The following is a 15,134-nucleotide window of genomic DNA, read 5'->3' on the forward strand; positions in this document are numbered from 1 at the left end:
ATAGTCCATTTAAAAAGGTGGTTGAAATATTGCTTTGCTTACCAGAAAAAAATCAGGGGTGGGGGGCTATTTTTAGCTCGTCATGACCACGTATGCTTACATAATTGTGCAGTTCATACCGAGTAGGGTACAGCAAGACCCTGCTCTAGTCTCCAGCAGGCCAATAGCATGTTCCTCTATGAGCCAGAATGACTGTCTCACCTTTCAAGCTAGAACCCCTCACTGGCACAGGTCCTCCTTCATCCCACAATCGACCTCTCCCTAATGCCCCTGTGCCTTTTCCTCTCTGCCTGCTTAACTGGGATGGCCTCAGCCTCGGACATACAGGAGGTTTAGAAGAAATAAAGACATGAAACAATACAAGAATAGTAGATTCCTTTGATATTATCCTCCGTTTTCCACCCACCCCCATGAACATACCCCTTTAGCATCAATGATCCCAGAAGCAGTTGGTAGGATGTGAAATTAAAATAGAAATACCACAAAGAGAAGACAGCCTATGACCAAAAACCAAGCTTCCTGGAAGTAGCACATTAGCTCATTCATCCAAATGTGGGGAAAATACACAGGGCTGGGCAAAGCCCACATGCCATTAGTTATACTAACAAAACAAAACCCACATGCAGGCAAAGCTTTCTGTGTCACTTCTGTGTTTTATTAAACAACAAAACCTATTAGTCATGTAACAGGCACTGTTTTTTGTACACAGACCAACTGAATTCTAAGAGCTGCTCAGCTGTATGGCAACATTTAGGTCTTTCTACCCACACCGGCCATGTTTCTATTTCCCTCTCCACATATTCCTGGTCTGCAGCACATGCTTATTTGCTGTATTGTCTGTAAAAATGTGTACGCTCTCGCAGAGCAGAATGCAGTTCATCTGAAATAGAAACACGAACACTTTATAAACTAGGAAAATGAAAAAAACACGGGGGAGTGATGTATATTTTGACTACCAAAACTGGTGATACTGATGTGTTTTCTGCCACATGGTAGCAAAACTCTCTAAGGTGCCTATGCACATATTCAAAATTTCCAGACCACTTTTTCACTTATCACAAACTTCTTCTCGGGTATTTTTACTCTAGGACAGATACTCTCACCTTAAAAAAGCAACATCCAGAACTGCACCTATTACTAAAATATCTACAGAGTATTTAAATAACAGATAAACCAGGTATGGGAGAAGGAAGAAAATTAAGCAGCTATTCTAGAATTTCTCTTCTTCCCAGTGTTGCCAGCCTCTGTTAGGAAAAAGGAGTTAACTTTCATAAAAACCTGAGCTACTAAGGTTATGCAAAATCAACGTGTATGGGGAGAAATAGCAAGGATGTTTCCTCTGTGTTTATCTTATAATTTATTATCCTCCTGAAACAAATGTGCAGATGACACTCATTTGTTCCTGACATAACGTGGTAGGTGGTAAAGTTCTTCAAAAATTGTGTAAGCTGCTTTTTAGTATTATTACCGATTCATGAAGTAGCAATAGCAAATTATCTTTACCCACATGAAAGTCCCAGTCTCTCATGCACTTTGTAATCTTAATTACAATAACTTTGTAATCTTATTTACGATAACTTTGTAATCTTTGTATTCTCTAGTAGGAAGTGCTAGAACAATGTAAAAGTTTGAATGATTACATAATCCTTAGATTTGTTGCCTGAAAAAAAGTCTCCTGTTGGCTATAAAATAGGCTTACTTTTTTTCTGTAGGTGCTTACCCTTTAGGGTGAGAGTGGAGTGTTAGAATGGAATCCACAGGTAATATTAAAAAGTCCCTTCCCCTAATGCTCCAGATCTAGTCCAGATAAAGTCATTATTAAAAATTTCACACCTGTTATCCTGTTTTGATTTGAAATTTGAAGAACAACTTTGCCTCTGGCTTCTGGGTAGTCACATGAAGTTAATCACTGCAACAACAAGAAAGAAGAATAAAGCAGAAAACGAAGAAGAGGGACTCCCTGTGAATTAAGCACGGTGCCCCTGGCTATCCCGGAGGAAATCAATGTGACCACGGCCTCCCTTCTTCTTAAAGGGGTATCCTGTGAAACCCCGTCTCTACTAAACATACAAAAAAAATTAGCCGGGTGTGGTGGCGGACGCCTGTAGTCCCAGCTACTCGGGAGGCTGAGGCAGGAGAATGGTGTGAACCCGGGAGGCGGAGCTTGCAGTGAGCCGAGATCACACCACTGCACTCCTGCCTGGGTGACAGAGCGAGACTCCGTCTCAAAAAAAAAGTGGGGGAGGGGGGAAGGGTGGGTATCCTTTGCTGTAGGGAATGAGATTTTAAAAAAAAGGTTTACAATTTTATGAATAGAGAGATGATGTCCTAAGGAAGTATAAAATTGAGATATAAAAACAGCCTCATAGAAAAGTCTTTCTCTGAGAAACTATTTGCAAACTATGTATCCAACGAAGGACTAGTATCTAGAATATACGAGGAACTCAAAAAAATCACCAAAAGAAACCACAAATTATCCCACTAAAAAGTGGGCAAAGGGGCCGGGCGTGGTGGCTCACACCTGTAATCCCAGCACTTTGGGAGGCCGAGGCGGGCAGGTCACTTGAAGTCAGGAGTTCGAGACAAGCCTGGCCAATATGGCAAAACCGCATCTCTAACAAAAATATAAAAAATTAGCCGGGTGTCGTGGCGCGGCACCTGTAATCCCAGCTACTTGGGAGGCTGAGGCAGGAGAATAGTTTGAACTGGGAGGTGGAGGTTGCAGTGAGCTGAGATCACACCACTGCACTCCAGCCTGAGAGACAGAGCAAGACTCCATCTCAAAAAAAAAAAAAACAAAAACAAAAAAAACCAAGTGGGCAAAGGTGGCCAGGCGTGGTCACTCACACCTGTAATCGTAGCACTTTGGGAGGCTTAGATGGGCAGATCACTTGCTGCCAAGGAGTTTGAGAACAGCTTGGCCAACATGGTGAAACCCCATCTCTACTTTACTTAATAATTTAAAATAAATGTATAAAAATAATAAAAAATTTTTTAAGTAAGCAAAGGATATGAATAGACGTTTCTCAAAAGAAGATATACGAATGTCCAACACACATGAAAAAAATGCTTAACACCACTAATTATTAGGGAACTGCAAATTAAAACCACAGTGAGATACCATACCACCTTACTCCTTCAAGAATAGCCATGATTAAAAAGTTAAAAAACAATAGATGTGGCGTGGATGTAGGGAAACAGGAATGCTTATACACTGCTAGTAGGAACATAAATTACTACAATCTTGATGGAAAACAGTGTGAAGATTCTTTAAAGAACTAAAAGTAGATCTTTAAACAGCTAAAAAGTGGATCTAACAGTTGATCCAGTAATCCCCACTGCTGGGTATCCCAAGGAAAAGAAGTCATTTATATGAAAAAGACATTTGCATACATATGTTTATAGCAGCACAATTTGCAATTGCAAAGATACGGAACCAATCTAAGCACCCATTGACTAAAGAGCTGATAAAGAAAATGTGCCATAAATACACCATGGAATACTATTCAGCCCTGAAAAAGAATGAAATACTGTCTTTTGCAGCAACTTGGATGGAGCTAGAGGCCATTATTCTAAATGAAGCAACACAAGAGTGGAAAACCGAAAACCTTACGTGCTCACTTGTAAGTGGGAGCTAAGCTATGAGTACGCAAAGGCATACAGAGTGATATAATGGACTTTAGAGACTCAGAAGGGGGAGGGTGATGGGGGGTTAGGGATAAAAAAACTACATATTAGGTACAATGTACACTACTCAGGTGACTGGTGCACTAAAATTTCAGAATTCACTACTATAGAATTCATCCATGTAACAAAATCCAAGAGTACCCCAAAAGCTATTGAAATTTTTTAAAGGGAAAAAAATACCAATCTAATAATAAAAAAAAAGTAAGTAAAGTCTCCCTCTGGTCACTTTAATAGTGTGGCATGTTAGAAGGGAAGAGGGGAAACAAGCACAGATTCATCATTTCCAGACAAAAAGTGTGTCTATTTTCTATTTGCATGTTTAAAATATTTTTGTCTTCCAGGATGTTCAATAAATCAATATGCTTGCTTAAATGGTTATAATAGAACTCACTAAAAAAAGAAATGTTTAATCATTTTAATAATGATTATTTTCAGTGTGTATCATTTGAATACTTTTGTAAAAGTTACAAGATGAAGAAAATGACAGCTTGCTTTTAATTTTTTTTCTGCCTTTTATCCAGAAACACAAAATCCATGAATGACTTGTGAAGTTATTTCACATACTTTGTACTAATGATATATCTATTCAATAGCTATTCTAGTGTCCCCCAAACAAATCTATTCTATATACAAAACAGTTTCATCAGTTTTTCTATTTGAATTGTTTTCCTTTGGCCACACCCTGTAACATAATTCATTGGCCAGCTTTTTTACACAAGTATACACATTTTACAGATTTTTTTTTTTTCTGTCTCCCAGGCTGGAGTGCAATGGTGCGATCTCGGCTCACTGCAATCTCTGCCTCCTGGGTTCAAGCAATTCTCCTGTCTCAGCCTCCTGAGTTGCTGGGATTACAGACGTGCGCAGCCATGCCAGGTTAATTTTTGTATTTTTAATAGAGACGGGGATTCATCATGTTGGCCAGGCTGATCTCGAACTCCTGACCTTAAGCGATCCCACCGCCTCGGCCTCCCAAAGTGCTGGGATTACAGGCATGAGCCACCGCGCCCAGCCACAGAATAGTTAAGGAAATATCTCATTTTCTGTAACTAAGGGATTCACACTAAAGGATTTAATGGGCTGAAGCAGATCATGTAACAGACAACAGAACAGCCAGTAAGGGTCATTCTGAAGTGACTCTCTTAAATAAACACCCAGAACAAAGAGCTCAACACTATGGAAGTGTTTATGCTTTTATGTGGTATGAGGAAAACTAGAAAGAAAGGATTCTTATTAGGAAAGTGAGCCCCTTCTACCATCTTGGGAAGTGATTTGTAAGACTGTTAAAATATGCTTTGTTTGACACACCTCATGACTACATGTAATGTGTACTTACAACTGATACGGATTAGAAAATGTCGTCACCTATAGCTGTCTTTATCTAGTTGATTATCATGGTATACAGTATGATAGAAATACAGAGGTGCCAACTCAGGTATGCAGTATACCTTTCTCTTTTCTTCAACACTGCTTACACATTTATTTAGGTGGTTCCACAAGATTTAATAACCAAGGTAGAAAATTCAATTGCAGTTGAAAATAACTCGAGACCATTTGACGAAGCTTAAATCTGCTGATAGTGATGTACATTTCACAAAATACTTTCAGTGAACTCCCATTTAATGTTCATTGCAACCCTGTGAACATTAAATGGGTACTAATATTACAATGTTCATTTTATATGAGTAAACTGAGTCTTCTAAAGACTAAGAAGATCAGGGGCAGAGACTATACCTGTGATGCTAGTGCTTTGGGAGGCTGAGGCAGGAGGATTGCTTGAGCAAGGAAGTTGAGGCTACAATGAGCCATGATAGCACCACTGCACTCCCACCAGGCAGCTTGGATGACAGAGAGAGACCTTGTCTCCAAAGAAATGAAACAAACAAAACAAAACAAAAAAAGACTAAACCCTGTTCACAGCTCACACAAGTAGCAAGAATTGAGATGTGAGCAAAGTATCAAGCAATGGTAAAAAGCCCCATTTTGATGTCAGACATAACGTGGTTTTAACTGTTGGCTTTGCTTTGAGACCATAGGTGACACAACTGCTCTATGCCCAAGTTTCCTCTTGTACAAAAAAAGAAAAATAATAGTATACTTCAGAGTTGAATAATAATGTTTAAGAAACTTTCTACAAAGAGTAGATGAAACTTCTTTGACATACTTGGGGGCCTCAGGAGACCACACCGCACCATTCTATTGAGATGACTCCAAATAATTTTCACATGAATGGCTAAAGTGCAGAAATGTATAATTTATTAGGATTTAAATAAATCAGGGAGAAAAGTGCTTTAAAGTTATTGGTAGAAAATTTTCAGAAAATAAAGTTGTAATTCTAAGAAACTAAGTTTCTACGTATAAAATTCTTCCTTCCCTATATTTAACATTTCAAAGCAAATATGCTGAAAAACTCTTTAATAACATGCATTTTTTTAAGCATTCGATCACAGTAAAAGTTTTAAAAAACATACATGACATACTTCTGGAATCTTCACAGAGGAAAAAAAACACACGACATAATCCAATTTTATTTTTAGGGTGAAATACCTGTCTTAAAACATGTGCTGTGTGGCCAGCAGAATGTTATAATCATTCTCTTTTGTCTCAGCAGTTTTCCTGATACAATTATCATATTGGAAATATTCCCTAATGCTACAAAGTTTGTCAAGAATATAAGACTTTTTCATTGAACCTCTTAGAACATGCCTAGTTTTCTCATGGGCTGTCAAAGAATAAAAAGTCCCCTCTTCTTCAAGGCCACTTATATCTTTTTCTTTTTTCAGATGACTATTACCATAACAACTACAAGTAATAAACATTTCAAAGTTCTCCAAATAGCAAAAATTAGAAATCCGTAAAGATTTGGAATGATCTAAGAAATCTGAACATGTAAAAAAACAACTCCCCAAACAGAACAATGACATGAACATCAGTTTTATTCACTGAGAATAATTCTTTTTAAAAATCTATGGCATAAACATAACTATAAACGAACACTGCTATTTTCAGCACTTTTTGTCTAGAAAATTCAGTGTTCTATATGAAAACATCATTAAATTAAAGCATGTAAACTTATTTATGTACAACATGATTTTTTTAATGTGAAGGTTAAAAGGAAAAAGACACGAGAAATATTGAAAAACACAAAGAATCAAGGTAGAAATACTGCAAGATTATCATAATTCGATTTGTCACAGGGAAAACATTTAAGATAAAATTGAAAACAAAATAACACAGGTTATGATATAGCCAAATTATTGTGAATGTATCAAATTGGCTGGCTGTACATTGTGGAGGTCACAGCAAATTACTACTTTAAAATGTTCCCCCACAAATTAACATAAATAAGCTGTTCTCTGTGGTTTCCAATATGCGACCTAAAAACACAGTGTTGCTCCCCAAGGGAGTCTGGTTCCAATCCAAGGCAGATGAGAAAGATGGAGCCAGAATGGCAGCGTTTGACAGACACTAATAAAAAAGACCAGTGACATTCTACAGACTTGGCAATATTCCATTTTATTAGAAGCAATGGAGCACAGAGGTTAAGAACTTGAGCTCTGGGGTCAGACCTGTGTTCAAATGCTGACTCCACCACTACAGGTTGTGTGACCTCAGGAAGGCAAATTTCTCTCTCTGAAACTGTTTTCAAAGCTGAATAAGGTGGTAAGAACACCTTCCTCAAAGGCTATGGTAAGCACAGAATGTAGGCAAACGACTCACTCCACTAATTGGGTCACAGTCTGCATTCAGTCCATGAGTTATTTCTTCAAAGTGAGTTTAAAATTATCAATCAGGTTAAAATTATCAATCAGGTTAATTCAAAGTGTTTGTTTGGTACCATGGTATTATAAGAAAGTCAGGTTTTATTGCTTAAGGAATTCCAAAAGAAAAGTACATAGACAAGGGGGTAGAAATACTGAAATGTGTAAGGAACTCAGAACTCCATGATGAGTTCTGATTTCACTACTTTGCAGACTTAATGGTTTCCTCCTTTGCATTTCTGAATATATGGGAATATTCTTATGGACACGTCCCCAGTCTTTCTTTTCGCACTTTAGAAACTGGGAAAGGTCAGACATGTAGAGAGACAAGTGACACACTTGCTCAAGAGTAAGAAAAGTGGCAAAGGCAGTTAGTTATGTTTTATATAGGGTTTATGTATTTCTTATATTTCTTATAAACTTATAGGGATATGTTTGAAAAAGGTGAAATTCAATAGCACGTTAGAATATACATTTTTTTTTAAGGTATCAAAATTGGTTCGTTTTAAATTGTTGATGGCTAAGGTGAACTCTAAGTGCAAAATTTAATTCAAAGCCAGATAATCTCTTATTGATTTATAGCCCTTAAAGAGTTGTAGCTGTGGGCCAGGCACGGCGGCTCACGCCTGTAATGCCAGCACTTTGGGAGGCCGTGGCGGGTGGATCACGAGATCAGGAGTTGGAGACCAGCCTGGCCAATATGGTGAAACCCCGTCTCTACAAAAATACAAAAATTAGCCGGGTGTGGTGGCACGTGCCTGTAGTCCCAGCTACACAGGAGGCTGAGGCAGGAGAATCGCTTGAACCTGGGAGGTGGAGGTTGCAGTGATCTGAAATTGCGCCACTGACTCCAGCCTGAGCCACAGAGCAAGACTCCATCTCAAAAAAAAAAAAAAACAAAAAACAAAACAAAACAAAAAACTGTAGTTTTATGGACTTCACAGCTTTTAAAAAAATATACAAATAATTACTGCAGTGATTTGAATTGCATAAAATGTAGCACCAATATATCAATATTCCCATTCCATTCCCAAGACAAGTAATGACAAAAATATAAAACCATAGGCAAGTTTAAAAAGTCACTGAGAAGTTGTCTACTTTTAAAATTAAAAACTACAAAATACTCTTCAAGAAAAAACATTAAGTTAAAAAAAAAAAAAAAAGGAAAAACAGAAGATAAAGTAGTAACATTTTATATTCAAAATAGTTTCTACAATGTCACGGCAAGGAAGACAATGACTTTAAAATGCGCTCCATCATGCAACTCAATAGGCTAATTTTCCAAACTGTAATTTTGAAAGCCAAATAGTGGGACCTGACAAGATTTTTATCTAATAGGATGAAAATATCAGGTGCATATTGGGTAGGTTATTGTTTTGTAAACTTTCGTTTTGTGTGTGTATACTGGGTTCCAATGCAAAATGTGTCTCATTTTGAGTTGCTGTGAAAAAAGATTCAGGCCCTGCTCCAAGACTAAATTTTGCCTTTTGGAGCCCCCTGCAGGCTCTAAATGTTAATAACGTAAATCCTAAAGTAAATAAATAGCCCTACTGTTGGAGGGTGGTTCAGAAATTACCATTCAATAATTTATGCAGGAATACATGTTTACATAGATAAATAGGCAGCGTTTGGTCTAAGAACTCAAACTGACTATGTGAGTAGTCTCAATCTTGAAGCGAAATTATCCTCAAGAAAAAATTAATTTGGCAAGGTCTGTATTAGCCCTTACTAATTAAATTTAAAATTAGAAGAAATATATCAATACCTCACAATAATAGAGGTCTGGAGGCAAACTAAGAAGTAAAATCGCAAGGACTTTAGGAAACTATTAATAAGACACTCATCTTTATAAGGTTTTTACAAAAGAGTGTTAACAATTTAATCAACAGAAACGGCTAAGTGCTGAAAAGGCTTGTTTCCGCCCCTATACTTGCCTTCAAAGAATAAATTACAATTTAGAACAATCAAGTACTAAACCTGAACTCCAACTCTACATATTATTTTAAGAACTAGTAGGTCACCACATCAAACTAGTAAAACTATGAAGTTGGCTGGGGGTGGTGGCTCAAGCCTGTAATCCCAGCACTTTGGGAGGTCAAGGTTAGAGGATCACTTAAGGTCAGGAGTTCAAGACTAGCGTGGCCAACACAGTGAAACCTTGTCTCTACCAAAAATACAAAAATTAGCCAAGATTGTGCCACTGCACTCCAATCTGGGCCACATAACAAGACTCTGTTTCAAAAACAACAAAAAACAAAAAATACCTCTATGTAGTGCTTAGAAAACTGAAGTGGAAGTGAGGTCAGAAATTCAGGCTTATCTTTATCTAAAACAAGCTAAGGGGTCTTCTTTCCTTGCTGCTCTTTCACAAAAGGTAATTTAATATAAATGCAAAGACAAAGTAACAGCAATGTTAATCATGCTTATGTTAATGAACACCACCACCACCACCACCACAATAAGAAATGCTTGCAGAAGCTTAAGAGTAGATGCAAACACAAATAACTCACAATCTTCAAACACTATTCTGACCTTGATTTCACCCTGTATCAAATTGCCTATCTTAGAATGCTGGAATGGTTTAGTTAACCTAAGGTCAACTGCAGAACAGGGAAGAGGCCAAATGGTAGATGATCCTGTTGAAAGGAGAGATCTTGGCAATAAAATCAATTTAGCATAAATGAAGGTGATTCATAATACAAGCAGTAGCAGTAGATTGCCTTTTTTTTTTTTTTTTTTTTTCCTTTTCTGGGTCAGTTTTGGTTGGTCTTTCAAATTAGGTCTTTGAGACTAAAAATGAACATAAAATGAGCAGCTCTGCACAGCAAGGTAATGTTGGTCCATTTAGCCTAAAGCAACCCAATCATCCAATATCCCCACATGTTGATAAACACAATTGTATCTATGTTTACAGTAACATATCTAGATTCAGATTTGATTGTATGCTGGGGCTTATGATTCAAAATTTATCTTTGGCTTTAGTACAATTTACTTCAAAATCGGTAAAAATATCACATAAAATCATTAATTTCTGTTAATGAAAGCTCCGTTTTAGTAAAACATTTGATTTGTTCAATAGATGTAACTATGTTCAGAATTATGCCTCCTCCCTCCAAAAAGGTCCCAAAACTAATGTTTATTGTAAATATATTTAGGATTAATTATGATCTATTCAAAGCAAATGGTGACAAACAGCTTATTTGCTATTTACATAATATATAAAATAAATTTTATTTGAAAAGAATGAAAACAAACTTTACTCTCGTTGAGTATTTTCTTGTATAAGCTGAAATTTAAAGAATGCTCCTTCTTAAACAATGCATAATCATTGGAAGGGGAATTTTATAATAGCATTTTTTAAAATGGTAAAACAAAGTGATACACTTCCCTTCTCTTTCTCATCACCACCCAGTCCTTAGTACATAAGATCACTACCCACTCCTGTTTGTCCCTTACAAATCTTCGTCACATTCAGAACTGATTTATCTTTAAATCATCTCTTGTAGGTGTTTTTTCCTTTCTCCCTATTCTACTTAAGGAAAATGTCCCTCCTACAATTGGCAGGCATAATGAATATCCTCAAGACAACATTAAAATAATTGCTTTCATGAAACTGTTTTGTGCTTTTTATCTGGGATACCTAAGAACCATCCATGAACAAAATAATGTGGCTATCAAAGGTTACTTACAAGTAGCATTTTAATACCTTCTCTTTCATTCTCCAGGTTACTCTGTTGAGAAAGTTATCCTACTTAATATTTAATAGCCAGTGACTTCAAACCCAACTTCATATTGAATGACATTCTCTCGTTTATGAACACAACATAAAACACACATACATGGCCACTACTCACCCACTCTCACAAGCAAGCATACACACACATTTTCTTTCTTTCCAGAACAAGCCAGAATTACAGCTCTTTTGGTGATTGTTATAATTTTTGGAATGGTTCATAAATTTTCCAAATTCTTTTAAATTTGTAATACTTTCATCTTTTTTTCTTTTTTTTCCAATTGTGAACCATTCCATATTGCATCTTTATTGCAAAAGTCAACATGCTTCTTAGAAATTCAGATTGTAATTGATAAAACAAACATTACATATATGAATTTAAATGTATAAACAGTTAGAAATTCAACAATATCTCCTATTATACTATTACACAAGATCACAATTTTGTAAAAACTATAATACAGGCATACTATACATCAAGAGGAACCACTATTCCTTTTCACATGATTTTTTTCTTTTTTGGAAAAAATGACTCATCACCAAGGACCCTTTTCACCTTAACAGGACTGCTTTCCAATTTATCATCTTAGCTGGTAACAATATTTCTTCAATGTTATACAATGAAATTGAGGGAAATTTTGCAATACTTGGGGTTACCTTTTTATCTTGGACAGTAATCCGGTAGTGTATCAGGCTGACCTAATCAACTGGTGGCTATTATTGCTACATATAAATGATGTCATACACATTAAGAGGAACAGAATTTGCCTTAGATGCTGTATGTTATTTCTGTAAATAAAGATGCCAAGAAAACATGTATGGCAGTTATTCACTTTTAAGTGAAATTCTAACAGCTGAAGATCCGATGGTGGAAGTAAAATATCCCAAAGGGGGCAGGGGATATAAATAAACTATTTTACACTAACCTTAAGTGTTCCAATATTATAATTAACTCACTTTAAATTCATCTTTGAGTCAAACATGTTTTAAAATTCTTTGAAAGCATACTTTTAAAGTATTTTTAGTCCTGTTTAAGGTGTACTGGAAACTTTTATAGAAAGGGCCTCAAATCTTACTGAAAAAACTGTTTTTCACTTTAACACATCTCTTTTTATCCTCTGCCCCCAATACTAAAAAGTCAAATTTTCAACTTTTTACTGATAAGATGTTCATTTTGAGATCAAAAAAATCATATGAAAAGGAATCTCATTCTGTTGAACTGTCAATCTACTGAAATTTTTCTTACAGTTCCATTTATTTACTGTAATTTTCAGTTTCCAAATACAAAAATACAACAATTCTTATTGAAATCTATACGCTGGTAGTTTTAGTACACAAAAAGAAAAAAAAAAAAAAAAACACCCAAACAAATTATTTACAAAATTATACAGTTTAAGAAAAAACTTTGTACAAAAAATATATAAATCCTTTGTTCCCTCTATCACGATTAAACTGTCAGGACTCAAAATATTCACCACAATGAATCTTTCAAAATATATACCGACTGAGCCACAGACATCAAGAAAAATTTCATTAGAGATGATGGAGGAGTAAGGAGCAAGATTGTGTACTCTAGATACACCATTCTAATGTTTTCCTTCTTTTATAAGCTTATTTTACCTTCAGTGTTACTAGAAATATAACAATAACCTAGAAAGAGGAAGTCCTTATTATTATGAAAGAAAATTATATCAACTTAAAAAGGACCCTGGTTTGACACATCAGCCCAGGAAAACATGTAGAAGAATAAAGATTAGCAGAACATGGGATTTAACTTCTTATAGCTAAGTAAATCTAGAATCCTGATGGTTTTAAGTTCTTGAGTGAATAGTTTCTATTTTGAGAAATAGTCTTTACCTCAGCAAACAAAATCCTTGACATAGTGGTCACCAAGAACCTTTTGGAGCCAACAGGAGGTTTCAATTTTTCATACGACACATATATAAAAACAAAGATGTGTATATCCTTGAAAAAGTGATGGCCTATGTACATTAATCATTTTATTTTCCCAGGTGTCAGTACAGTGTAGTGTTGCTCCTCTGCTTTTCCATCTAACATTCAGAACACGAGGACATAAATTTACATATATATTTTACTTAACAGATACTCTACTCTATACAGTGTACAGTAAAAATGCACACAGGAAACTCTACTGAGGGATGCATATGTTCATGGATAGCAACAAACTACAAAATTATGAAAAAATAAGGTCATCTGATCAAAGTCATATATGACTCCCATTTATTACTAGCATACTCAGCCCTCAACCCCCTCCCACCCACCTCCCACCCCCAGTCACCTCACTATCATGGTTTAAATTTAGGAAAAGAATTTCAGACATTTTAAAATCCTTCTGTGTAACTATAACTGAACTGAAGCTTCAAAAGAGGGAGAAAAAAAAAAAGCTGGTGATTCTCTTCTCCCCAAAATCCTTTCATCATTCTCATCAAAACATCACTTATTTATCCAGGTGCTGGTTTGAACCTTTTATTGGAGACTGCCTGCGGTTGCCCAAATGAACCACTTATATCAATGATGACGTAAGTCAGGCCTATTAATAGAAAGGCAAGAGGAAGAAAAGGGGGATGAGAAAGGGGCAATAGGTGAAAGCCTTTTACATTCTGAGTTATAAAAATTTTTAAAAAGACCAGCCAAACCAGCGCTCACTAAATATCAAAGCAAACTAAGAATCAGTAGCCGGAAAAGTCCAGGAGTTCATATGACAAGAGAATGGAAATACTATAGAGCTAGCTACCATTGCTGTAGCATTTAAGAACACACAGTTTGTTGTGATTTTCACTGAAATAGTACTACCACACATAAAAACCATGAAAAACAAATTTAGACTGAATACAAATTGGGCTCCTCCAAAGTAAAAAAAAAAAATTAAAATAAACATATTTTTCTTCCAAGACCACTCTTGAAAGCAAAAGGGTATTTTAATTACAAATATTTCCTACTGTCTGATGACCCATCCATAATAACTGAGAGTTAAAAGATTACAGGTGATTTTGACATTTAATTAAACTTTATCAGTAGATTATAATCCAAAATAAAATTTCTGAACACCCTGTCATTTACATCATAATCCAACACCAATAGCAACAAAAAAAAGGTGGTGTGGAAAATAAGGCTCTAGAGATTATCCATGTCATTGCTGTGGATCTTCACAACTGTGTAAAAGTCACTAGGCCTTTGGTGCTTTAATATCATGTACAGTTATGAGATGTGTTTAAATAGCAAACTTGCTGTTCTCGAACCTACTGTGTTGAAAAGAAAAATAAAAAAAATTTTTTTGGCTCATTGACTTCTTTTAAATAATTTTTAAAAGTTGTTCTTCTAAACAATATTCCTAAAAATTATACAGCTAGCATCAGATTTCATCTTCGCCATGAGCGAGACTCATATTCATCTTCATCTTCATCATCATCATCAGGCAAAAACAAATCTGAGGTTTCTGTTTCCTGAAGAAAGAGAGGTTAAAATCTGTTTAGTGGCACAAGAATGGTAAGTAAAATACTTTTTAGGCCAAAGGACAAACAGAGTAGTATATAAAGCCCAGGCTAGATTTCATAAGGGATGCATGCAGGAGTATCTTTCAGGGCAAAGAAAGAAAAAAAAAAAAACCCAAAAATATTTTTGTAAATGAATATAAATTCTTCTCCCCTGCTAATTTTGCTACTTTTAATAGGAGATTTCTACTCTAACATCATCAGGAAAATAATATGGACATTTAGTACAGAAAATTAAAGACTATGAGATACATTTCTGATAAATTAAAATTAATTTTATTCTATTAAAAATTAGGAAAATAGGCCGCCGCGGGCATCTGACAAAACACACCAAGTTCGTGCGGGACATGATTCGGGATGGGTGCGGCTTTGCCCCATACGAGTGGCGTGCCATGGAGTTACTGAAGGTCTCCAAGGACAAACGGGCCCTCAAACGTATCA

At 35.9% G+C, this 15,134-nt stretch overlaps 1 protein-coding gene across 2 annotated transcripts in view; it reads right to left on the minus strand.

Moving 5' to 3' along the window:
• Positions 1-11,368: 11,368 nt before the first annotated feature.
• Positions 11,369-15,134, minus strand: part of RBM27 (RNA binding motif protein 27) — an 85,431-nt gene continuing 81,665 nt past the window's right edge. Inside the window, exon 21 of one of the 2 annotated variants that reach the window (XM_008014847.3) lies at positions 11,369-14,645. In XM_008014847.3, coding sequence (XP_008013038.1) covers positions 14,562-14,645 — 84 coding nt within the window. In that variant the 3' untranslated portion in view covers positions 11,369-14,561. The remainder of the gene's footprint in view (positions 14,646-15,134) is intronic. The other variant, XM_008014849.3, reaches the window with a different exon arrangement.

The sequence above is a fragment of the Chlorocebus sabaeus genome, chromosome 23 (genome assembly GCF_047675955.1).
Source record: "Chlorocebus sabaeus isolate Y175 chromosome 23, mChlSab1.0.hap1, whole genome shotgun sequence".
In the NCBI taxonomy this organism is placed as follows: Eukaryota; Metazoa; Chordata; class Mammalia; order Primates; family Cercopithecidae; genus Chlorocebus; species Chlorocebus sabaeus.